General features: G+C 39.7%; 1 protein-coding gene and 2 pseudogenes across 1 annotated transcript in view; 1 reads left to right on the top strand and 2 right to left on the bottom strand.

Annotated features, from left to right (window-relative positions):
• LOC130134533 (probable aldo-keto reductase 2) overlaps nt 1-4,755 on the bottom strand; it is a 51,531-nt gene extending 46,776 nt beyond the window's left edge. Inside the window, exon 1 of the mRNA XM_056311029.1 lies at nt 4,507-4,755. Coding sequence (XP_056167004.1) covers nt 4,507-4,734 — 228 coding nt within the window. The 5' untranslated portion in view covers nt 4,735-4,755. The remainder of the gene's footprint in view (nt 1-4,506) is intronic.
• LOC115662354 (probable aldo-keto reductase 2) lies at nt 1,693-9,355 on the bottom strand (annotated as a pseudogene).
• Nucleotides 9,356-20,663: 11,308 nt separating this feature from the next.
• LOC115662359 (fanconi-associated nuclease 1 homolog) lies at nt 20,664-26,141 on the top strand (annotated as a pseudogene).
• Nucleotides 26,142-26,371: the final 230 nt, after the last annotated feature.

Below are 26,371 nucleotides of genomic sequence, written 5' to 3'. Positions count from 1 at the left end.
GCTTTTGCCACTCCCACTCCAATTCGAAGGACCACTCGGATTTCACAACCATGTACTAGATTTCGTGACTTCACCACTTATCATTCTACACGATTTCCTATATAGGATTATATTTGCTATGATAAAGTTTCGCCTGCCTTCCATGTTTTTTTAATTAGCTGTTAATGTTCAAAAAGAACCTGCTACCTTTCTCGAACCTAGAAGTTCTCAAGTGTGGTGAGATGCTATGAAAGAAGAGCTAGAAGCACTCGATAAAAATCACAGTTGGGATATCGTTACCTTAATCGAAGGAAAGAGTTCCATTGGCCGTAGATGGATGAATAAAATTAAATACAAGAGTGATGGTTCCATTGAGCATCACAAGGTAAGACTTGTTGCTAAGGGCTACACTCAAACATATGGTGAAGACTACAAAGAACCATTTGCTCCCGTAGCAAAAATAAACATCGTGAGAGTATTGATGTCTATAGTAGTAAATTGTGATTGGCCACTCTTTCAAATGGACAGTAAAAACGCATTTTTATAAGGTGAATTCGAAGAAGAAGTTTATATGAACATTCCTCCTAGACAACCTTTAGAAAATCAACCAAATGCAGTTTGCAAGCTTAATAAAGCCATCTACGCCCTCAAACAATTGCCACGTGCTTGGTATGGAAAATTAAGTTCCACTCTTGAAAGTGTGAGTTTCAAAAAGGGTGATTCGGATTCCTCCTTGTTTGTGAAGCGAAGTGCCAAAGGAACGGCGGCTATCCTTGTCTATGTGGCTGATATAGTTATTACCGGTGATAATCTTCATGAAATCGAGGCTCTCAAGCGACACCTTGAATGTGAAGCTTGACATCAAGGATTTGGGACACTTGCGTTATTTTCTTGGTATAGAGGTGGCTTATTCTAGTAAAAGACTATTCATCTCTCAAAGGAAATATACTCTTGACTTGTTAAAAGAGACTGGAAAACTTGGAGCTGCTCCTGCAGAGTCTCCCATGGAGTATAACACCAAGTTTGTGGACAATGTCACCCCATTACCCAATAGTTGGATGGAACGATAAGGATGCCAAATCATTATAATCCCAATATAATAGGAGATCATGCTATATTGTTCGATAGCTATAGTTACCAAATTAATGACTGTAACCCATTGTATTGCTCTCTATTAAAAGATAATGAATCCTCCCAAAGAAAATAAGATGAATTGGGGATTTACCACCGTGGATGTAAGCTTCCAAGGGATTATACTCTTGGTCGTCTGAACCATGTTAACGATTGAGTGTCCCTTTTCTTTTCTTTTCTCTCTTTTCTATACATGATTGTCATTAAAACAATATTCAACTCGCTATGCATTTCTTGAGTGATCTTTCCTCTGATAAGCTCTCTACACATTTATAATCTTGGGTTAATACCACTAAAAACCCCAAACCGGTACATCTGTAACAATTTTACCCTCTGTTAGTTTCCGTTAAATTTAACATATGGTAAATTTGTCACAATTGTACTGGTTTAGGGTTTTTGGTGGTTAAAAAAAATCAATTTAGGGTAAATTTATCACAGGTGCACCAGTTTGGGATTTTTTTATAGTCAAAAAATTAGTTTGAGATAAATTTATCACAGATGTACCAGTTTGAGGTTTTTCGTGTTATTAATCCTATAATCTTCTCATGGTGAATGTCATTTATACAAAATGATAACAGTTACTCTCTGAAGTCCGCATTTTATTACAGGATGTTAAGTACGTACTTATAACAGACACACAACATAGCCTCAAGACACTTTAGCAGCAACCAGCAAATGCTTACTGTATACGAAAGATGCAGCAACAGAAGCAGACATGTTTCTAAGCAGCTTTCCATGAAGAAAGGGGTGGAGTATCGGAGTTTTCCCACGTAGGCAAGCTGCTTATGTACCTGCCACCCTTTGACATTGTCTGCAGAAGCAATCGATTCCAGCTCAGCCATTTCTTCTGGTGTAAGCTTCATGGACAGAGCTCCAATGTTCCCGTAGAAATTCTCGATCTTGGTCGTGCCAGGAATCGGACAGGCGTCGTCCCCCTGCTGGTGTACCCAGGCGAGGGCTAATTGCGACAGGGTGCATCCCTTTCTGTGCGCAATTTCATTCACTCGGTCGAATACCTTCGCATTGTGAGCCAAGTTCTCTGGCTGGAACCTTGGTATGGACTGCATGACATAGAGCACTGTCTTAGTGGAGAGCATATGAGCAATTATCATTTTCTTATTAGCACTAAATTCGAAGGCAACAAGTGCAAAAAATACTAGAAGTGGTTGCATTGCATGCCATCAGATTGTCTTGTTACTTGACATGATAAGCATTGGGAAGTTGGCAATCACAGTGTTTCTGGAAAGCATGACTGAAAGGATTAGATTATCTTGTTCAAAATCATAAACATTCGAAATGTGGAGAGAATAGCTTTTGCAACTACCATGCAAGGCTGATGGTTTTGATGTAAGATGTGTCAACAGAAACAAAAGCAACAATCTACCTTCAAGTGATGGAATACATTGATCGCACTCAAAAGAAAGAAATCACAAATCTACAGAGTTAATTAAAAAAAAAACAAACTTTAGATTAAGTGACAATTCTGACCCGAACTTTTTTTTATCTCGTAAAAAAACACCAACTTTAGGTCGTGTGACAATTCTGGCCCAAACTTTTTTTTGTCTCATAAAAAATAATCAACTTTCATTAATTCCCAAATCTACATGTAGTGTAGAAGAATATTATCGCAAGTAAAGCTCTTTTTAACTAAAACAACAATAGATACTTCACTTGAAAGGCACAATCACTAGTCAAACACCAATCGCGGGAAGTAATCCGCGATTGGCTTTATGTCAGATAGGATCTTGATCCCAAAACTTCCAAAAAAGGGTGTTAGCGAGTCCTCAGTCAAGAACTGGTTCTGTCAAGATATCTTGTGACAAAAGATGAGAATAAAAAAGGACGGAAGGCTGAGGCCGGATACCGGTGTTGCTTATATTGAGGAAATATCGCTAATCGTATGAAGAAAGATGAGAGAAAAAGGATGGGAGGAAAGGAGGAAAGGATAGTGAATAGCAGATGGTGGCAAGGCTGGGAAGCAGGAACTTACAAGTCAGTCTATATCTGTATGTTCCCTAAAGCATGAGATTCGGGAAACTGCATCTTTCAGGCTCATTAAGCCATTTAGTATGATTTTACACTAATGTAGAACGGTGGGTGTGGGGCTAGTTCTTCTGTATACCAGAAGAAATCATAGTTTTGAGCACATTGATAAGAGTGACAGTCATTGTGATCATCTAGTTATGTTGATCAGCAGAAACAAACCCGTCTAAAGTCATCCTCAGCGAAATTCTCCAATAACTTGGAACCAACAGAAAAGAATCCTCGTCCTAGAGGATTGTACGCAACAATTTCAATGCCAAGCTCCCTAGTAGCAATTTAAAGGAGGAGCAGAGTCAGAAGAAAGCTGTTGTTACTGCATAAACAAATTGACGGAGTGATTTTCTACCTGCATGAGGGAACGATCTCTGCCTCCACATCTCTTGTCCACAGCGACCACTTCAATTGCACTGCCGTGATGGGATGAACAGCATGTGCTCTCCTGATTGTTGATGCAGAGGCCTCAGATAAACCGATGTACTTGATTTTACCCTCTTCAACGAGTTTCTTTAGCTCTCCAATTTTTGAATATTCACATGACAACACAACAAAGATTAGTCAATCTTTATGCATCTCAAAGCAACAAAAAAGTTGCCAGGCATCAAGTCAACGGAGGTAGATTTCTTTAATCTATCACTGAAGAGGGCAGATAAAAGAAGTATTCCAAGTATTTTTTATAATTCGCAATGATATGTCAAGAATCAAATGTCTCCGCAGCAAGTCAAGGAACAACTTTCAATGTGATTCTCGTTTATAAATCAGGATGAACCCCGTAGAACTTTCATCTTAAAGGAAGATATCGAATAATTTTCATGCTCATTTATCTCGACCTCGACTACAACTGAGCTTAAGTCTCCTTTAACAATGTCTTACACGATGTATAAGTCTAGTTTAGCAACATGATGATGTGGCTCAGAGATAGTCTTAAGAGAGGGAAAGGTTCGATGAGGATCCATACAGTGACTTCGATGGGGACCCGAGTGTCGATACGGTGTTGGTAGTAGAGGTCGATGCAATCGACGTCGAGCCGCTTCAAGCTGGCCTCGCAAGCCGCCCTCACGTACTTGGGATCGCCCTGGACCACCACCTTCCCGTCCGCGAAGCTGAATCCAAACTTGGTCGCCAATTCCGCCTTCTGTCTCGCCCCTCCCTTCAGTGCCTGATCAAACTCAACACCAAATCAACACAAGAGAACCCCAAACATTGCACCCAAAAACAGAAAACCAATATGCAGGATCGTAGAAAAAAAGAAGACTGATTAACATGCAGATTTTTGTGCGAGGACTGTCAACTAATAGATCTAAAAAGCCAAAACCTTTAAAATGGAGTCGCGGCTCAATATCTTAAAAAACGGACCTTTCCGAGGAGGATTTCATCGGCGTTAAAGCCGTAGATGTTGGAGGTGTCGAGGAAGGTGACGCCGGAGCCGACGGCGTGGCGGATGAGCGCGATCATGTCGGGGTCGGACTTGGGAGGGCCGGAGAAGGGGGACATGCCCATGCAGCCCAGCCCCTGCGCCGAGACCTCGAGACCCTGCGACCGCAGCTTGATCCTCCTCACCGTCGACGCCGCCGTTGCCGTCATCTCGCTCGAGCTCGCTCGCTCCCTCCCTGCACCGAGACGACACCGAAGCTGTTGGATTGAGCCGAGCTCTTATGGGCGCGAGTGGCAGGCGTTCGGTTGGCGCGTTTTGAAGTCAACGGTATAAATTTTAAAAAATGGATTTTCTTTTTTTTTCCCAAATCTGGTAAAATGCTCTGCATCCGCCACGTGTCCAAATGCTTCCAAGAGAGGAAAGTCAATTAATGTATGGTCGTACGATGCGAAGCTACGCCATCTGTCTACCGTGCAATATTCCCTCTTAATTTTTAATTTTTAACATGTTCAATGTAATCCCGAAATTTTAATAAATATTTGATCTAGTTTCTAAATTATATATCCTTGCACTCTATCTATTCATTGGATTTTCTAGTCTGGATATTAAATCGAACACGTACCAAAAGTTCGACGGTCATATTGAATAAATTAAAAGTTTAACGACGAGATTACACATTGGGCTAGATTAGAAAAACTATTGGTGTAATTTTTCCCAAAGCAAAACAGAACAACATCGCTCCACTCTAACCCCCCCCCCCCAAAAAAAAAAAAACAATAGGAGTGTCGCTTTTAATTTTAGGAAACTTGCTCATTATATCCGACCATTTTAATATAATGCAAAGGCACGAGCCAAAAATCTGTCTACCTAAAGGCTCGTGAACTTCTTTTTTTATCTATTCTACAATAACTCTCAACTCACTACCAAAATTTTGCCTTGCTTCTTTGCAGAGCGTGGGAGTTGAAACCCACATCTAAAACTAAACGTCCTCTCTCCTAATCCCCCATGAAAAGTTGAGGAATCGAACTCTCCACCTCCCCCTTCCCGATTAGGAAGGGTGACCACTTAGACAAACCAGTACTTAAAGGTTCATGGACTTTGGATGGTGAAAATTAAACACAAAGCAAAGCATTCCGGAGAGCCATCGGTTCAGGGATCGTGCTGTTATAGAAAACGTGCCTCTTAGCATTTGCTTCTATGAATAGTAACCAATCCTCAGAGAATGTTGCACTCGGTGTAAGTGTTGAACTCATGTTTGAAGTGAATAAAGAGTCGCTCTAGTATGTACGGATCAGTTCGAATGGCTCAAAATCCCAATTTCTTGATTCTAAAAGTCACCCCGATATAATCGGCACGCCAGGCTCGGTTAGTATTCAACTCACTCTGTGTTTCGCAAGTGATCTCTCCCAGTAAGCTTATTATTACACATCTATAATCTTCTCAAGGTGAATGTCGCTTATACAGAACGACAACAGTTACACCCTGCAGTTCATATTTTATTACAGGATAAGAAGTACTCTCTTCTTACACATGCTTATAACAGCCACACAACATTAGCCTCAAAATACTTCAGCAGCAAATGCTCAAACTATGCATATCAAGGATGCAGCGACAGAAGCAGACATGTTTCTAAGTGGGTTTCCATGAAGAAAGGGGTGGAGTGTCGGAGTTTTCCCATGAAGGGCTGCTGCCATCGTACCTGCCACCCTTGACATTGTCCGCAGAAGCAATTGATTCGAGCTCGGCCATCTCTTCCGGTGTAAGTTTCACTGACAGAGCTCCAATGTTCTGGTTGAAATTCTCGATCTTGGTCGTGCCGGGAATCGGGCAGACGTCGTTGCCCTGATGGTGTACCCAGGCGAGGGCTAACTGCGACGGGGTGCATCCCTTTCTTTGCGCAATTTCATTCACTCGGTCAAATACCTTCGTGTTGTGAGCCAAGTTCTCTGGCTGGAACCTTGGTAGGGACTGCATAACATAGAGCACTGTCTCAGCAGAGAGCATATGAGCAACTATCATTTTCCTTTTAACGCCAAATTCTACGGCAACAAGTGCCAAAGTAGTTGCATTGCATGCCATCAGATTGTCTTATTACTTGACATGATAAGCATTTGGAAGTGCACGACCACTGTGTATCTGGAAAGCATGATTATTTAGAGATTATCTTGAAATGATTAATATATCTTGTCCCAAATTGTAAACATTAGAAATGTGGAACGAAGTGATCTAGCAACTACCGCAAGGCTGATGGTTTTGATGTAAGATGTGACAACAGAAACAAAATCGACAATCTAAATTTTGTACGTGTGATGGTACCATTTGTCCATTTAGATGATGTGTAGAAGAATGTTATCGGACGTAAAGCTCTTTTAGCTAAAAAATACAGCTACTTCACTTGCCCAGCACAATCGCTAGTCAAACACTAATGGCGGGAAGTAATACACAATTGGCTTTATGTCAGATAGAAACTTTTGATCCCAAAACTTCCATAAGAAGGGTGTTACGAAGTCCTCACTCAAGAACTGGTTGAGTCAAGATATCATTTATCTTGTGAAGAAAGATGAGAATAGAAAAGGACGGAGGGCCAGGGCCGGATACTGGTGTCGGTTATTTTGAGCAGATATCGCTAATCTTGTGAAGAAAGATGAGAGAAAAAGGGTGGGTGGAAAGTGGGGAAAGGATAGTGATTAGCAAATGGCGGGAAGGCTGGGAAACAGAGGAACTTACAAATAAACCTATATTTATTCATTCCCAAAAGCGTGAGAATCTGGGACACTGCCTCTTTCAGGCTCATTAAGCCACTAGTCATGATTTTGCATTAATCTAGAATCACGAAAGGTGGGATGTCTGGCGTGTGCTGGATTGAAGACATAAGAATATGAAGCATTTGTGTTACCAAATGTTATTCATCCCATCCAGATACTTTTTCTTTATACCACAAGAACAGCTTTCCAGCACTTCAATGAGAATGACAGTCACTGCGAGCATCTAATTATGTTGACCAGAAGAAACAGACCTGTCTGAAGTCATTTTTGGAGAGATTCTCCAACAACTTGGAGCCAGCAGAAAAGAATCCTCGTCCTAGAGGACTGTACGCAACAATTCCAATGCCAAGCTCCCTAGTCACCATTTTAAGGAAGAGCAGAGTCAGATGAAAGCTGTTGTTACTGCATAAACAATTTAACAGAGTGATTTCTTACCTGCATGTGGGAACGATCTCTGCCTCCACATCTCTCGACCACAGCGACCACTCCAATTGCACCGCTGTGATGGGATGAACAGCATGTGCTCTTCTGATTGTTGGCGCAGAGGCCTCGGATAAACCGATGTACTTGATTTTACCCTCTTCAACGAGCTTCTTTAGCTCTCCAATCTGTGAATATTCACATGACAAAACAGCAGCAGTCAAGATCTTACGTGTTAAGATCCAGAAAATTGTGCACATCATTAGCTTATATTGTGTCCTGATCCCTAAATAGTTTGGGTTCCCTGACTTTCCAAACATTGCATTTTGACTAGTTAGTTCTCAGCAAAGATTAGTCAATCTTTATGCATCTCAATGCAACAAAAAAGCCGCAAGGTATTAAAGTCAACAGAGGTAGATTTCTCTAATCTATCATAGAAGAGGGCAAATAACAGAGGTATTAAGTTAACTAGTTAGATCTAATGTACCACTGAAGAGGGCAAATAAAAGAAGTATTCCAATTACTTGTCATATTTCACAATGATATGTCAACAATCAAATTTCTCCACAGAAAGTATATATAAATCAGGATGAACCCCGTAGCACTTTCATCTCAAAGGAAGATTTCAAATAATTTTCATACTTGTTGACCCTTAACTTGTCAAAGATGCCCATAAAACAAAAAACTCAGCCACTAAAATACTAAATTCCACAACCTCTTTAACAACACCGTGCCGCATCTTGAACTCTGATACTAACTGAACTTAAGTCTCATTTAACAGTATCTTATAATTCAAAAGGCAAGGAAATAGTTCATTTCTGCCACAAAAGACTACAAAGTCTTAACAACCATGTCGATGCATCATCAACACCAATCTAGTTAGCAACCGATCATCTGGCTCAGAGAAAGTCTTAAGAGAGGTAAAGGTTTAACGAGGATCCATACAGTGACTTCGATGGGGATGCGGGTATCGATACGGTGTTGGTAGTATAGGTCGATGCAATCGACATCGAGCCGCTTCAAGCTGGCCTCGCAAGCCGCCCTCACGTACGCCGGATCGCCCCGGACCTCCCTCTTCCCGTCCGCGAAGCTGATCCCATACTTGGTCGCTAACTCCACCTTCTGTCTCACCCCTCCCTTCAGCGCCTGCTCAAGCTCAACACCCAAATCAACACAACACCAAATCAACACAAGAAAACCCCAAACATTGCACCCAAAAACAGAAAACCAAGACGCGGGATCATAGAATTCGGCACGATCATGCTAATACTACAACACCATGCGGAAGCCGAGACCTTAACCCGAAAAAGATCTGACCTTTCCGAGGAGGACTTCGTTGGTGTGGGGGCCGTAGATGTCGGAGGTGTCGAGGAAGGTGACGCCGGAGCCGACGGCGTGGTGGATGAGGGCGATCATGTCGGAGTCGGGCTTGGGGGGGCCGTAGAAGGAGGACATGCCCATGCAGCCCAGCCCCTGCGCGGAGACCTCCAGGCCCTGTGACCCCAGCTTGATCCTCCTCACCGTCGTCGTCGCCATTGCCGCCGCCGTCGTCTAGCTCGAGCTCGATCTCGCTCACTGCACCGAGACGATGACGGAACTGTCGGATGAGCGGAGCATTTTAAGGAGGGAACAGTAGGTGGAAAGAGACTACCGAAGACGCACGTGCTGACGTTAGTGTCTCCTCACCTACTTCTCCAAACGCCAATTGTGAAAACTGCTGACCTCGTAGGGTTGACAAAATGGTCGAATCGACAACTTTGTTAGATAACGACGGAAACGGTTCCCAAATTCATTCATAAATTTTTGATATATTTAATACAGCCTCTGAACTTTTAATTTGTTCAATACGATCCTTAAATTTTTAATAAATATTCAATATAATCTCAAAACTTGAATTAATAGAAAGAATATATTGAATATTTTTATTTAGCTTAGGAACTAAATTGAACATATAGCAAAAGTTTAGAGATGACATTAAACAAATTAAAAGCTTAGGGATCACATTGCACATTAAGCCAATAATTCAGATACTGCTTGTGTCATTTTTCCCATTATATAAGAGGTCAAGAACATAAAAAAATGACAACTCTTGGCGAAAGGACCAACCTACTTCCCTTAAAAAACTGCCGACTTCAGCTCTAATCCCAATGTTGTCCCGAACTTTTCTTTTATCTAGAAAAAAAATCCAAAATTTAGGTACCGTCCAAATCTACCCAAACTTTTTTTTGTCTAAAAAAAAATCCCTCAACTTTAGGTCCAGGCCTAAATCTATTCCAGAAAAATCACCAATTACTCTAATCCAAAATCTGCCTCATTAGCTCTTTATACAAAAATCGTCATTAGTCGTCCCTAATTTTCATATCCTCGAACAGTCTCATTTTGGTGATAATTTTTCATGTCACCTTGCTAATGTGGATTCGTTATTGATGTGGGAATGCCACGTCAAGTTGGGACTAAACCATGAGATAGATTTGATAATGGAATGAAAGTTTGTGATTTTTTTTAGACATAACAAATTCGAGGCAAATTTGAGAATGGCCTAAAGTTTGGGGTTATTTTCTGAGACAAAAAAAATTCGGGACAAATTTGAAAATGGACCTAAAGTTTTGAGTTTTTTCTTAGACAAAAAAAAGTTCGGGGTCTAGACTTAAAACTTGGATCTTTTAGAAAATAAGGCCCGGGAAAGACCTAACAATATGGCATAACTTGGCGGGTGACAAAACAAAAGCAGAACGACAATCCACATAAAAAAAAAAACCAAAAAAATGTGTCATTCTCAATTGCCCACCACGTTGGATTATTTTATTATAATCTAGAAACACTTGATCTATTCAAATGCTCATGAAACACCGTGCAAGCTCGTAAACCAATAAAGTTCACACTCTCCGGCTAGAGCAATTTCACATGTAAAGTTGCGAGAACCGAACAAGCGGCCTCCGGTTTTTAAGTTGGAGCTCTAATTAACTATGTAGGCTTTACTAAGGTTATTATACAATATTACTATCTGGCCATATCATTTTCCTTTTTTTTTTGCTTTTTTACAACTTTTTTATTTTTCACGATCCATCGCAAAACCCATTTTCTCTAATGTCTTTTGATCTTTGTATAGACAAGGCTCAATTGGAATGTAGGATCTAGAACTAATGTTTGAAATTTACTAGAAATGTGGGTGGAATTCCATAATGACAGAGAGACGGAATTTGTCCATTTTATTATGGACCGACGAAGAAAGTCCAAGTTGATTATATCCACGCATTATCTTAGAGGAACCCATGATAGCAAAGTGGGTTGAATTATTGCATAAGGGCAATAGGAATAGACAAACTCTTGACAAAATTCATTTCAATCCACGAAAGTCAAAAGTTCAAGGTCATAACACTGCCGAGGGGGAGAAGTATCCAAAAAAAATCTAAAAATCTATTGCAATTTTTACCAACTGAGTTCTTATTTTTGCAAATTAAGTCAATCCTGCTAATTTTGGCTGGAAATCGCTGGCATAGACGCTGGTCATTCTACGTGAAACGGATAGCGCAAATGTAGACAAATTTTTAAATAAATTTTCAAACTTTTTATTATTTTATTATTTTTCTTTCTTTTCCTTCTTTTTTTTTTATTGTCGCCGCCTAGGGCCTGGTGACCCTCGCCCAGCTTTGCTCGTGGCTGGCAAGGGCTCGACAAGCCTCACTGGCCAAAGTTGTAAATGCAAAGAAAAAAGGAAAAATAAAATAAAAATTAATAATATATATTCGAAAAATATTCAAATATTATTAAAATTGTCCATGCAATGCGGCCGTGCCACGTAGGACGACCGGTATCCATGTCAGCGATTTTCTGACCAAAATTGACCAAATAAACTTAATTTGCAAAAATATAAAAATGTTTAAAACTCAATTATCACAATTAAAAGATTTAATACTGAATTGGTAAAAGTTCAGTAATTTAAGACTTTTTGGATAATTTTCCCTAATTTCAAGGGATATATATTACCCTCGTCATGCTCGAATGGCCCTGCTTTTTTTCAAACATTTTTTTCACTTTTGCTTTCCCCGGCAAAATTCAACACATTATACAAAATTCAAACACATTATATATATGTCGAAATGCGTATATCGTGAAAGCTTCGAGTTAAACAACAAAAAAGCAAAAGTCAAAAGTGCGTCCGGAGTAGGGACTAATCCCGTTCTGCTAACTAATTTAGGGTACGTTTGGTAACCATTATATTTCCGAAAATAATTTCTGCTCATAAATGATTTTTTTTTTATTCCATTCCCGGAAACAATTTCCGAGTATTTGAAAGCGTTTGGTAACTGCCTAAAATTTTTATTCCTGGAATAGAAAAAGAACAAAAATACGCTTGGTAGCTGCACAAAATTTCTTTTTATTAATAATATTTTGAATTTTTTAATATTTCTTTCTCTTTTTTTCCTTTTTTTTCTTTTCTTTTTTTCTTCTTCTCCTTCCTTGGCCCATGGCCAGATCGCCGGCAGGGCCAGCGACGGGCCACAGGCCAAGGCCTGCGAGGGCGTTGCGACTCGGGCGAGGGCTGCCCTCATCGATCGGACCCGCGCACAAGCTGCAAGTCGCCCTAGTCGGATATGGCGAGGGTCCGGCGAGGGCGACCCTCGCCCTCGCCAGCCACCAGCCACAGGCTAAGAAAGAAGAAGAAGAAAAAAAAAATTTCTTTTCCGTTTTTTATTCTTGATTCTGTTCCAAAACTATTTCTAGGAACAAAAAATTTGCCAAACGGATTTCTGTTCTTTTTTGTTCCCGAGAACAAAATAATAAAATCAAACACTATTTGGCCGGTTACCAAACAAGCCCTTGGCTTCTCTGAACAGTAGAAAGTGTGGGACTAATCAAAGCCTTATCTAGAGACTAGCATCAGTTCAGCCATGAAACAAAGAGTTGGATAAAATGTTGGGAAAATTGTCCAAAAAGTCCTAAACCTTTTGTACGGCGACCAATGTAGTCCTAAATCTTTCAATTTTGTCAATTCAGTCCTAAACCTTTAAAAAAGTTGCCAATTCAGTCATAAACCTTTCAATTGTGCAAATTTAGTCCTTAACCTATTGATTATTTGCCAATTTAGTCTTTCTGGCTTATTTTGGCCGGAAATCGTTGATGTTAGCACCGGCTGTCATACGTGGCGCTAAGGTAGATAATTTTTCAATTTTTTTAAAAAAAATTGAATTTTTTTATTGATTATTTTATTTTTATTCTTTTCTTTTCTTTTCTTTCGTTTCTTTCTTTTTTTCCTTTCTTCTTCTTCTTCGTTGAGCCAGCAAATCACCGGTGAAGGTGGCGAGCCACTGGGCAAGGGCCGGCGACCCCTGCCGGCCCAAGGGGGAGGGCCGCAAAGCCCTTGCCGTTCGTCGGCGAGGGCGTCGCGGCCCTCGCCCGCCCTCGCTGTGGCCGCCGAGAGCCTGGGTCGATGGCCGCAATGTGACATCCCAAAAATTTCATCCGTTAGTTTAACGAGCGTACGTAACGGAACGTTACGTGAGAATTTAAATAACCATCGACGAGCTACGGAAGCGTCAACTTCGGAAGACTCGGATATTATTACGAAACCACCGTACCATCACCTTGTCAACTACCGCAAGACCATCCTACAATTATCTATCATTTCATTTGTTAACGTTGTATTACGAATTAACCGTCTTGACCTTATCATGTCCTTCGTTTACACTATGAACTTTAGTCACGTTATCCACCCAAGTTGAATTCTTGCACGCCATTTCTTTTTCCACCGACTTCATGCAACAAATTTACGTGGTCAACCCATTCTTCTACTTTTCCATCTTCCACGCCATCACTAACACTTCATCCACTTTCAATTATTCGGTCAACACATTATTCTGCTATGCTAAGTCCCCACGCCATTTGCTTCCTCTCACTAACAGCAGCATTACCACCACCGCCAGCTACTCTTTCCCTTGCATCGCCACAGCCACCTGTCCATTTCTTTTCTCCAATCAACAATTTCTGCTCTTGTTCAGTCAACCGGCGAAGGAGATCAATCCAGCTAAGCCACCAAGTCTCTGATTTTTCCTTCCCTCTCGCCAACTTATTATTATTCTTCTTCTTCTTCCCTTCTCATTTTGTACTGCCCAAAACAGAACCTCCTCCTCCGTTGTTTCTGTTCTATTCTGAATCAATTTCATTGCCCGACACCACCAGCTTGCTGTCCGTCCTCACGAGCCATTTCCAGACCTTTATGCCGCCAACTTCCTTCTCACCGCGGGCTTGAAGTGCGACGAAAGGCTTGAGGAGAATTTGCTATGGTTCTCTTTCCCTTTCCGAACCAGGCCACGCCGTATTCAGCCGTCAATGCAAGTGAAATTCTGCCTCCCTATATCAGATCGGAGTGGTTTGCATGTTGAATTGGTTGTAGGTGTAGGACATTGATGGAAATGGATGGTGGTGATGCAAATTAGCTTCTAGTTGTGGGTGTTTTTGAACACCAAATTTGTGTAGATTAAGTTTTGAGTTGTTCTTGAACTTGAGTTGTGATTTCCAGATACGGTTTCTGCTGGACCTTTACAGCTTCCCAATTTTGTAGAGATTTCTGTGGTTTGAATATTGAAATACTTTCTTCATGAAAGTTGTTCAAAACATCTGGGAGTATAACATATTTTAATTTCATAATTTTTGGAGTTATTTTTGGTAGCACGAACGCCAAATCTCCAACCCATGCTAGACTGCCCGGGTGCTCTGTTTCAGTGACCTTTCCACGTTCTTGATTTTTTATAAAATTTATAGAATTATTCTGAACAAACTTCCTTCATAAAAGTTCTTGAGGACTTATTTATATACAACATATTTAAATTTGAGAATTTTTTGAGATGATTTGGTTACTGAAATGAGCTCATGTTGAGAAGCAAGAATTTTGTTCCAATAAACAGTTTTTAGTCTGACTTTAAGCTCCCGAACGAGATATTTACAGAAATAATTGTACTTTTAATCCCACATGAAAATTGTTTATCAAGGTGTTCTCTGTGACATATTTAAATTCCAGAATTTTTGGAGTTCATTCGCTAATTATTTTAAGCCGATTTCAAAACCGGCGTGAAACTGCCGGTTTTACCTTTTTTCAAAGATTCACTATTTTCTAAGTGAAAACGTGGGAATCTCGAGTTGGTTTCTTCTGGAGATAGAATCTAAAAATTTTGAACTTTCAAATAAGTTATGATAGACCTTGATTGGATGTCAAATGATGGGGCAAGCGAGGCCAAGTTCATAAACAAGCTTGGAATTGGCAAGCATTGCTAGAAAGATTCGATTGTTGTGTTGTTGTTTGTGTGACATTGAAAAAGATAGATAATTGTTGGTGATCTGTGCACTATATGAGTTGATTATGCGTGTGGGCTCGCTTGGGTTGTTGAATGCCATCGGTCAGGGAACCGACAATGCCCCGAGGAGCTGTAGAGAATGCGGAATGCCGTGGTCAGTGGACTACGATGCCTAGGATGAGAATGCCCTAGATGTCTCGAGAGTTTGATCGGGATGTCGTGGTCAGTGGATCATGAAGCCGGCACGGGCCGTTGAGAATTTCGGCATACACCGCGGCAGATCGAAGTGTGCATCGAACCCCGCCAGACGGGAGTTTTCCTCCTTGCGTGTCCGTTGAGCGCACCGAGCATGTGATTTGGAGTGAGATAATGATACCCAAGCGAGAGTGAAGTTGTGTGCGCATGTTTGAATCGCGCTGTTGATTATGATTGCTGAGTTAAAGTATCACACTCGAGATGATTACTAGCATGGGCACAACAAAATATGATTCTTGTGATTAGTAAGTCTAGCTAGAAGACTGTTGTACCTATGCCTATTGATATGCATTATATTCTTGTTTGGTATAGGTCGAAAGACATTTTATTTGTTGAGCCTAGCTCACTATTGTTATGACAAACTTTTACAGATCTGTAGCCATGCCGATACTTCCCCCATCGACCTCCATTAGTTATGGAGCACCTGTTAATTTCGAGAGTCATCTGTCTGAGTTTGTGGACCTTAAGGTAGCGCATGATAACCATTCTGGTTCTGTCCAGAACTGGTTTTCTGTTCCCAAAAATAGCTTTGGACCAGAAACCCGTTTGGTAACGCAATTCCATTTTTCTATTTCTGGAATAACTTTTTGTTCCAGAACCGATTCTGAACCAGAAATCAGAACAAAAAAAAAGTAAGTTTTCTATTTCTAGACCAAAAATGAGAATCATTTCTGAGAGAACTCTTTCTTCAAAATAAATGTTCATCTAGAAGTCACGATCTTTGAGATTGGAAAAAAAAAATCAAAAATCAAAAATTTCAAAACTTCACAGAATGGTTTAAAATTTGTGGTTACCCACTTTGAGCGAAATTTAAATTTTTTTAGGAATCGAAAAAAATCAAAATCAAAAAATCAAAATTTTCAAAATTTCACAAAATGGCTTAGAATACCTATGGCCACCCACTTTGAGCGAAATTTAATTTTTTTAGATGCCAAAAAAAATAAAAAATAATCAAAAAATCTAAAATTTAAAAACTTCACAGAATATCTTAGAATACATGTGGCCACCTAATTTGAGCGAAATTTAATTTTTTTTAGGTGCCGAAAAAAATTAAAAAAAGCAAAAAATAAAAAATTTTAAAACTTCACAGAATGGCTTAGAATACCAGTGGCCATCCACTTTGAGCAAAATTAAAATTTTTTTAGGTGCCGAAAAAAATAAAAAAAAATAAAAAATTTTAAAACTTCACAGAATGGCTTAGAATACCTGTGGCCACCCACTTTGAGCGAAATTTTATTTTTTTTAGGTGCCGAAAAAAATTAAAAAAAGCAAAAAATCAAAAATTTTAAAACTTTACAGAATGGCTTAGAATACCTGTGGCCATCCACTTTGAGAGAAACTTAAATTTTTTTAGGTGCCGAAAAAAATAAAAAATTTCAAAACTTCACAGAATTGCTTAGAATACCTGTGGCCACCCACTTTGAGCGAAATTTAACTTTTTTAGTTGCCGAAAAAAATAAAAATAAGCAAAAAAGTAAAATTTTCAAAACTTCACAGAATGGCTTAAAATACCTGTGGCCACCAACTTTGAATGAAATTTTATTTTTTTAGGTGCCGAAAATAAGAAAAAAAAGCAAAAACGAAAAAATTTCAAAACTTCACAGAATGGCTTAGAATACATGTGATCATCCACTTTGAGTGAAATTTAATTTTCTTTAGGTGCCGAAAAAAATTAAAAAATCAATAAAAATTAAAAATACCATTTGGGCACCTAAAAAAATTAAATTTCACTCAAAGTGGGTCGCTAGAGGCATTCTAAGTCATTCTGTGAAGTTTTAAAAATTTTGATTTTTTTATGTTTTTATTTTTTTTTCGGCGCCTAAAAAAATTTAAATTTCACTCAAAGTGCGTGGCCACAGATATTCTAAGTCATTCTATGAAGTTTTGAAATTTTTTATTTTTTTATTTTTTTTTCACCTCAAAAAATTAAAATTTCACTCAAAGTGGGTGGCCACAGGTATTCTAAGCTATTCTGTGAAGTTTTGAAATTTTTGAGTTTTTGAATTTTTTTGGGCACCTTAAAAAATTTAAATTTCACTCAAAGTTGGTGGTCACATGTATTCTAAACTATTCTGTGAAGTTTTGAAACTTTTTTATTTTTTGATTTTTTTTGGGCACCTAAAAAATTTTAAATTTCACTAAAAGTGGGTGGCCACATGTATTTTAAATTTTTCTAGAATTTTTCAATTTTTTTTGGATTTTTTGAATTTTGTTGAGATTTTTAGGAATTTTTTGGATTTTCTAATTATTTTTATTCCATTTCTAAAAAAATGGATTTTTGTTCCTGGAAATAGAATTTTGTGTTGTTTATCAAACGGGTTTTTGTTTCAGGAAATATAAATTTTGTGGTGTTATCAAACGGGTTTATATTCCAGAAATAGAAATTTTTTGTCGTTATTAAACGAGTTTCTTTTCTCAGAAACTTATCATGGAACCAGAAATAGAAAAATCTATTTCTATTTCAGGAACTCACTCTGAAACAGAATGGTTATTATTCGCTACCTAACCTTCCAGGGATGGTTTTTGTTAGATTTATTTTCATTCTGACTGTGGACATTGGGTCCCCAGCGGGACCCATACTATTGGGGTTCATAGCCGTATATGTTCATACTGGAGGGCGGCTAGTAGGACCTCTTCCACACCCGGCAGAGGATTGGGCAGATGACGATGCCAGTAGCGGGATCAAGTGAGGTTAGTGATGAGGAGTTGCGGGATCGACCATTTTTGGGAAGACACGACTGACACTTTTTGAGATAGAGTCGTGTGCTCGAGTGATAAAATTTTGAAACTTGTTGTGGTAGGTGAGTAGATGTGGATAGTTCGGGTTGAAGCAGTCCCTGTATATAATCTCCCCGAATGTAAACTCACCGTTATATCATCCTGTGTTTATAAATAAGAAGAAACTTGAAGTTTAATTTCTGTGCAGTCAATTATAGTAGTAGACTTTCCTTATTTATAATTGATGTTGTAAATGTTGTCCTTAAGGAGAAGCATCTTTCGCGTGCGAACTCTTATGTGCTCGTATGGTTACAGTGACTCATAGGAAGGGGTGTGCCTGGGATGCTACATGTAACGCCCTCGCCGGCTGCAGCGAGGGCTTGCGAGGCCTCGCCAAATCCAGCGAGGGCCGCGATGCCCTCGTCACCTTCGCCAGATCTGGCAAGGTGAGGTCGTCGCAACCGTCGCTGGCCACAGCGAGGGTAGGCGACGGCTCGCAACACCCTCGCCGACCGCAATGAGGACTCACGAGCCCTCGCCAAATCTGGCGAGGGCCGCAACACGTTCGCCAGATCTGGCGAGGTGATGGCTGGCCATTGCCAGGCACACCGAGGGCGGGCGAGGGCCGTGACGCCCTCGCCTAGGGGCCAGCGGGGGTCACTGACCCTTGCCCTGTGGCTGGCGACTCGCCGGCTCAATGAAGAAGAAAGGAAAAAAAGAAAAGAAAAGAAAATAATAAAAATAAAATAATCAATATAAATCAATATAAAAATTCGATATTGTTTTTTTTAAATAGAAAATTACCCATGCCAGCGCCACGTAGGATAGTCGATGCCGACTGGACCGCCATGTCAGCGATTTCAGGCCAAAATTAATCAGAAGGACTAAATTAACAATTCGTTAAAATATTTAGGACTGAATTGGCAAATAGTCAATATATTTAGGACTAAATTGGCACAGTTGAATGGTTTATGACTGAATTGGCAACTTTTAAAAAGGTTTAGGATTGAATTGGCAAAATTGAAAGGTTTAGAATTGAATTGGCCGCCGTATATTAGATTTAGGACTTTTTAGATAATTTTTCTTGTCCCTAAGTAACATGGATCATTATCAAATCCAATGATTATCTTATCAAAGTATTTTCAAGGATCATCTCATGACAAAGATGGAATATACTAAGAATTGGCATATCTATTCTTATTGCGCCTTTCGACACAATGTGATGTATTTTTAGAGGATGAATATCCGATCGATCTTCAACATGCTTTGATAGGTTATCATCGACTCACTGTAATTTCTGATGATAAAAAACAAGGCAAGTATAAAAATAAATTGCTTGTAAGTTGAGATGTGTTTAAGATCATGCTCATGCTCTCGTACGACAAATCCTATGTTAAACAACAAAAAAGCCTCCTCATAAGATAATATTCAGTAATTTGATATCACCACGTCAGCATCCCACGTGGCGTATATTATTTCACTTATATCCACTAATATATTGACACGTGTCTACGTTTCATATCAACAGTTGAGGTAGAATTTAATAAAAAAATAAAAAAATCTTCTCTCTTCACCTTTAAGCGCTCTCTCTTCCTCCTCCATCCACAGCCACCGGACCTCCGCTCCTCCTTTGCCGTCCTGCCGGTGGAGTCGCCGGCACCGTGATTGGTCCAACCACCTCTGCGTCCAAGCCAAGCATGGCCGGCTTCCTTTGTTTTCTTCGTCTCGTCGTTCTTTAGATCTCGAAATCGGGCCATCCATGGCCGAAATCGTCAATGCCGCTCGTCGCTCGTCCATGGCCACGTTCAAGCTCCAACCGTCTTCCCTGACAACTATTCCTCCGTTTTTCTTTTGCTAATTGAGCTCGCAGTCCATGGCCATCGAGATTTTGACCTCGCCATCAAGGCTCATGGCATGGACAAGTTGTGGTTGCCAGATCTGTGGACAAGCTGCTTCGTGAGCCATAGACGATGTAGGCTTGCAGCCATGGACAAGACCAGATCTGGAAGCACAACTCCAGTCCAAATCTAGATGGATGAACAAAGCTTGCGGCCATGGGCAAGGCTAGATCTAGACGAGCCGACTGCGAGTGATGACAAAGATGTAGCTTGGGCCAATCGCGAGCAACGCCGGAAGGGGTGGAGATGGTGGCCGGAGGTGTAGCTAGGGCCGACTGCAAGCGATGCCAACTAGACAAGGTGGTGTTCTGTGATGGAGGAAGAAGAAGAGAAAAATCATATTTTCTTTTTCCGCGTCAGCAGCCACATGCCAATAAGTTATTGGACATGAGTAAAAAATGCACGCCTCATGAGATGCTGACGTGGTGATATCAAAGCCACTGAATACTTTCTCTTCTAGAGACTAGCATCAGTTCAACCATGAAACAAAGAGTTAGATAAAATGTCCCTAATTAACGTGGACCACTATCAAATCCAAAGATTAAGTGATCAAAGTATTTTCAAGTATCATTGGTATATCTATTGTTGTCGCGCCTTTTGACACGACGTAATGTATTTCTGGAGAATGAATATCTGATCGATAATCGACATGTTTTGATAGATTATCATCGACACTCTAATTCTTGATGATAAAAAACAAGGGAAGTAGAGAAATAAATTGCTTGTAAGTTAAAGATGTGTTTAAGATCATGCTCATCATGCTCTCGCGCGACAATCTTTTACAAAGGTTATGGATTTCATGGGTATGGATTTCAGTACTTCATGTCATCAGCATCTGTCTGCTACAATCTTTTACAAAGGTTATAATCTAATATCTGTTTTTGCAGAATCATTTACTTCACTCTCGGATGATAGTCAGAGGCTTTTTGTCCGGCTTTATTCACGGAAAGGTTGTTCCCCCTTTATTAATAGATGTTTATGTTTAATTTAACAAATTCATTGGGCAATCTAGTATGAATTGGCTCCACACGTATGTCAACCAGCAATAAGATTATGAGAGTCATGATCATTATGTCGATCCCTTTTGCTTTTCCTTCCATCTGGAAGAACTCCAACATAAAAAGTTGGTCATGTAATCCATCTTGCTATTCACTGCTCGTTTTATGGCCATTTTTGTCATATGCTTGTTCAATGCATTGAATGATTAAAACTAGTTAGTGTTCATTGTCTATGAACTGGTATTAAAGCAATATGACATATCAAAGCTCGGATCCAGAAAACTTAATGGCGGCATTTCATGTTTCTCTTCTACGATTGTCTTTCTAAATGATCTCCAATCAATGCTTGATTGTTTGTTGGAGAGTAGGCCGAGTGTTGTTGACATTGCAGTGCTTGATTATGTGCTACCATATCCATTGGCACATTGGATCTCTAATTTCTGGACCTTTTGGAACTCATTCTGCACAACTGTCTTACTGCAGGGCCATGGTTCCGGTTGTCCAACATTTCCTATGCGAGATCTCTGATGCTCTGCAAGCTGTCAATGAGCTCTCTGGTTTTTTGGAATGTTAATTTGTTTAGTACATGCAGACTTCTATATAACAGTTTCTGATTAAATTCTGTCTTTACAAATGTAGGGAAAGGATATGTGATTCCATTTGAATGTGCAGAGGGCCTACAAACGGATGAAATGATGGGTATCTTAAGAGTGCTTACTGTTTCTGAACTTAGTGAGATCTCCTGTATACCGAAGAAGGTCTGCTCCTGTTGTTTGTCCTGTATATACAGTCTTAATGTTCTAAGTAGGCATATGATTGTATAATGCCACTTTTTGGGGCAAGAAGAAAATGTGAGAGCTTATGTGACATCCTCCATGAATCAAACATGGGAGAACAGATACCCTAAATAAATCTCTTCGCACTGATTTTTTTGCCCTTCGAGTCATATGTCAAAAGAGCTGAATTTGATTACTTCAAATTATAAATTTGTGACATCCATCTGTTGAGTCCAAGAGAGGCATAATTCAGATGAAGAAAGCAGGGATTTCTTGATGATAAAATAATTAATATGTTGAAAAAGATCTAATTAGTTGTTTTTCTTCCCTTTCTACATTTTTCTAGGGAAATTATGTAAATGCACACAGGCTTCAAGAGGCAATCCGAACTATTGGTTTTGGATGAAAACTTGTAAGTGGTGTTGGTACATTAGTTTCACCTCGACCAACGCATAGATTTGTTCCTTGGAATTAAAACTCAACTTAACTTGGTTTTAATCCTACTTTGTATGCTCTTTCTTTGCATTTCAGATGGCTCTTGTTATTCCATTTAGTAGTTTCTTCCATTTGGCGACGCGCAGCTTCAGTTAAGTTCTAGTGTGCTAATTATCTAATTAAGCCGCTTCAGCAAGAACCCCTTTCACATAGGTCTGGTCTGGCTGAATTGTCATATCCTTATATGCTAGACAGGTTTTTCATCTAAAATGGAGCATTACGGATGGGTCTTTCTAAAATTGGCTGCGCCTACAGTTTATGCTCCAAGAGCTAGTTGGCTTTCGATGACCACAGAGTCAAAATCAACTATGTGGACAGATACGGGCCAAATATTTTATCCATTGTTTAGGATATTAGTATGAATTCTGTTTATACATATCAGGACATGTATGTGCACGATAAGCTAACTGATTGATGACTGCTTGGCCAGCACAAAGTTTTTTTTATGTGATGTAGCGTGTCCGTGGCATTTTTCAATTGGGACAATATTGACCATAAAGATCCATATATAACTGTTTTCCTCAATTTGTTGGATTCTGAATATTCATTTTGTGGACTGCGTATGCTTCTTGTGCATCAGACAATCAGGTACGGCTATAAAAATGCAGAGTGAACTTATTAGCTGATATTGGTTAACAAACATGCCCAAGTGTGAACCTTTCCGACTTTTTGGTAGTCCAACGTCTGGCTCCTTGACGTGCATCCAAGACATTAGGATCCAACAACTTAACTTTGCTTGTTATGCAGGAATAGTTATGCTTTTGCAGCACATTCCAGCATGAACTATAAGTTCTCTACCTTTCCCTACACAGAAAGGAGTCGAGCAGAGGATGGCGAACTCTAGAGCCCCCACATTCCCACAGAATGTGCTTGTTAGGTTTCCTAATATCTCTTGCCAGCTAAGCCATAAAAATCTCAAATATATACATAAAGTAAAAAAAAAAGGATAAAGCTTTAGGATCTTTAAAGAGTTGTACATCTCTATCCTGCTATTCTTCCTTCAAGTAATAGTGGTGTGAGGGCATCCCCTTAGTCTTATGGGGAACCAATTGTTTGTTAGCAACTGACAAGGATGCAACTTTTTGTCAGAGAATTAATTAGAGGAAGAATCTGGAGAAACTTAATGAAATTTCAACTACCTTCTATATGACATCAAAGAAGAGTTCAACCCGATGCTTTATTTCTGTCCTCATGTAAAATTTAATCTATATTCTGTATGAGCTTTGTCATCATTTCCAGTTCACAGAAATGGGTGCGTATAGTATCTAGGGATTATGTCGAGCAGTGGATGCTCACTGTCGTTACATTCTGTGGATATGGGCTTAGATTGCAGAGATAAGGTTTTAGTTGTGGTGCTTATCAGATTTTTCAATAAAAGCGTTTAGGTAATGCTTTATTGGTAGTCAGGAATTTTTTTAAGTGAAAAGGAGGATAGAATTGCAACCTGATTTGAACTTATATCATGAGCAAGTTGATGTTTGTACTTGCATAGCAAAACCTTTTAGAAATGAAATTTTCAGCTGTAAGTTAAATTCTGTATTAGTTTGGCATGTTCTTTCTTCTTTATCTGATGGAATCTGCCATATGCCATTTGGATTTGATGGAGGAGGTTTCAGAAAGGCAGCCAGAATTCAAGAAAGAAGGATCTTATTGCATCTGCTCTATATTTGTATAGAGATGGATTATGGTATGGCTACTTTCATGTGATAGTATTTACTGGCTTGTTAGCTGAGTATATGAGTATTAACTATGTTCTTTATTTCTGGCCTTCCATGTCCAGCCCAGTTCTTCCATGTATGCTTCTGGATAAAGCTGGTGCGTGTGTAAAAATATCCTCGAGAGCTGAAACTGTCTTCTGGCGTGCCGAGGTAATGGCATGCCATCTTTTGACAGATTTGGTGACCCTAATTATCGTTGTAGTTGGCATCTAACCTAAGCCTCTCTATCTGCAGAGAATTTTTTTCCTAAATGGAGAACAGGATGTGTCTACATTTCTTCTAGTTGATCTGGGAGCAGTCACATACCCAACTTACAACTGCACAATTTCAGAACAAATTTTCTCTTCTCGAAGTCACCTCCTAGATTATGAAGAGGTATTTATTTCTTTTGGTGCCACTATGATATGTGGACTTTGATTCTGTTCATTACATGGGATCTGTACATGTGCAGGCCATTGAAGTGGCACAGTTGATCGATGAGTCACTTGATGAGAATGATGCAAACCAAGTGTTGAGATGTTTAAAGATCGCAGACTCTCGTGTGGATCTTCCTTCCGAAAATGTATCTAGATCATCCACTTCGGGTTCGGAAGCTGCATTTATTTCATGCTTTACAGCTTCTTGGGTCTACTCCAAGGTCATTTTGTTAGGCATCTCCTATCTTGAACGTGAGTGTAGGTATGGATTGGACAATGAAGTTGATACTTGTTGCTTCCTTTTGAATGTGCCACTCCAGTAGTGAAATTAAGGCATGTAATTACTGTGGTTTTGTTAAGTTACTTCCATCAGTATGAACCTTAGTTATTAATTTGTGAAGTCAATAATCGTCATTACTAATGTTCTAGCAAGTTCAATCATAACTACTTGAAGCATTGGTGGTGAGAAACGAGGAGGCTAGTATTAGTATAGTTGACAGTTGCGTGTTTTGCCACACATTAATATGCTCCTAGTCCTACTGTTAATTCACTTTGGACTTGGTTTTGGCTGAATGCTCTCAATTCCATTTGGCCCCCTTCTTCTGGAGATAAGCTGGATGCTTTATATTAAATATCTTAAGGAGACTATTTTCGTGCTTAGGTACCAAGATGCAATAAATCTACTGAAGCGGCCTTTAGACTGTTTTATATCTGATGGAAGGAGAGGATACTGGACTGTAAGGCTGTCAATCAACTTGGAGCATCTGGGATTCCTAGACGAGAACCTTTCAGTTGCAGAGGATGGTCTCTTGGATCCATGGGCGCGTGCTGGTTCAAGAATGGCACTGCAAAAGCGGGTTCTTGATTTAGGAAAACCACCGAGGCGCTGGAAAATTCCCCGTTCTTTTGAGATCACAAAATGGAAAATTAAGGAAGTAATGTGACTATACTTTTCTTAAAGAATCAAAACTTTGGATCATTAATACCTGAACTATGTTGGTTCACAGAACTTAATCTTGTAGGCATTGATATCATTTCATTTGGTCATTGATTAGGTTCATGTACAAGGGAGACCTTTGAACTGTGAAATGGGGAAAAAGAGCAGGTTCTATGGAGAAGATGGAGAGCAATGCGGAGTCGAGCAGCTTGCTCTACAGTATTATGCCAATGAAGGAGGTTGCTGGAGTGGAGTTCATACGGAGAGTGGCATTTGGTTGACAATTTTTGGGCTTCTTATGTGGGATGTTATTTTTTCTGACGTACCAAATGTCTTCCGCACCAAATTTCAGGTATGTTGAAATTACAAGTTTATTCAACCAACGTTGGACAGTTCATTTATATATGAATCATGTGTGCTACCCTAACCTACAACCACTAGAATACCATTGCATGGGTTCAGAAAATATTCTTTGTACAAACGTATCGGGAATGATTCTAAATGAGAAGTTTTTTTTTTTTTTTCATATTGGTACATTTGACGATTGGATATCCTTTTCTCTAGACGGCTCCTTTGGATTTGGAGACAGATAGCTTTTATCTAGCACAGGAAGGGCCTTATAGAGACCCATCTGCAAAATATTCACAATGGCATGGCTGAGGAGATTCTTATTACGTCATGGGAGTCGCACATAGGAACTGCTTGCCGTGGAGTCAACTGGGATCGGCATTCACTCTCAGAACTGCGTGCAGCTGTTACTTGCGTTGGTGGACCTTGTCTGGCCTCGCTTTGCCGGCTTCTCTCTGAGGACATCTTTGCTCCAGCTTGGAGGGGAAGTGTTCGACCAATAAGGATGCCAAATCATCATAATCCCAATATAGTAGGAGATCATACTGGTTATGCGATAGTTGTAGTTACCAAATTATGATTGTAACCCATTGTATTGCTCTCTAGTAAAGGATAATGAATCCTCCTAAAGAAAATAAGATGAATTGGGGATTTACCACCGTGGATGTAAGCTTCCAAGGGATTATACTCTTGGTCGTCTAAACCACGTTAACGATTGAGTGTCCCTTTTCTCTTCTTTTATCTCTCTTCTATACGTAATTATCATTAAAACAATATTCAACTCGCTCTGCATTTTTTTAAGTGATCTTC

Source organism: Syzygium oleosum, unplaced genomic scaffold (assembly GCF_021117445.2).
Source record: "Syzygium oleosum isolate NSW1041296 unplaced genomic scaffold, Sole_v2.1 Sole_v2.01, whole genome shotgun sequence".
Taxonomy (NCBI): Eukaryota; Viridiplantae; Streptophyta; class Magnoliopsida; order Myrtales; family Myrtaceae; genus Syzygium; species Syzygium oleosum.
Note: the sequence above shows the minus strand (reverse complement) of the source record. Positions and strands in the feature narration are given on the sequence as shown.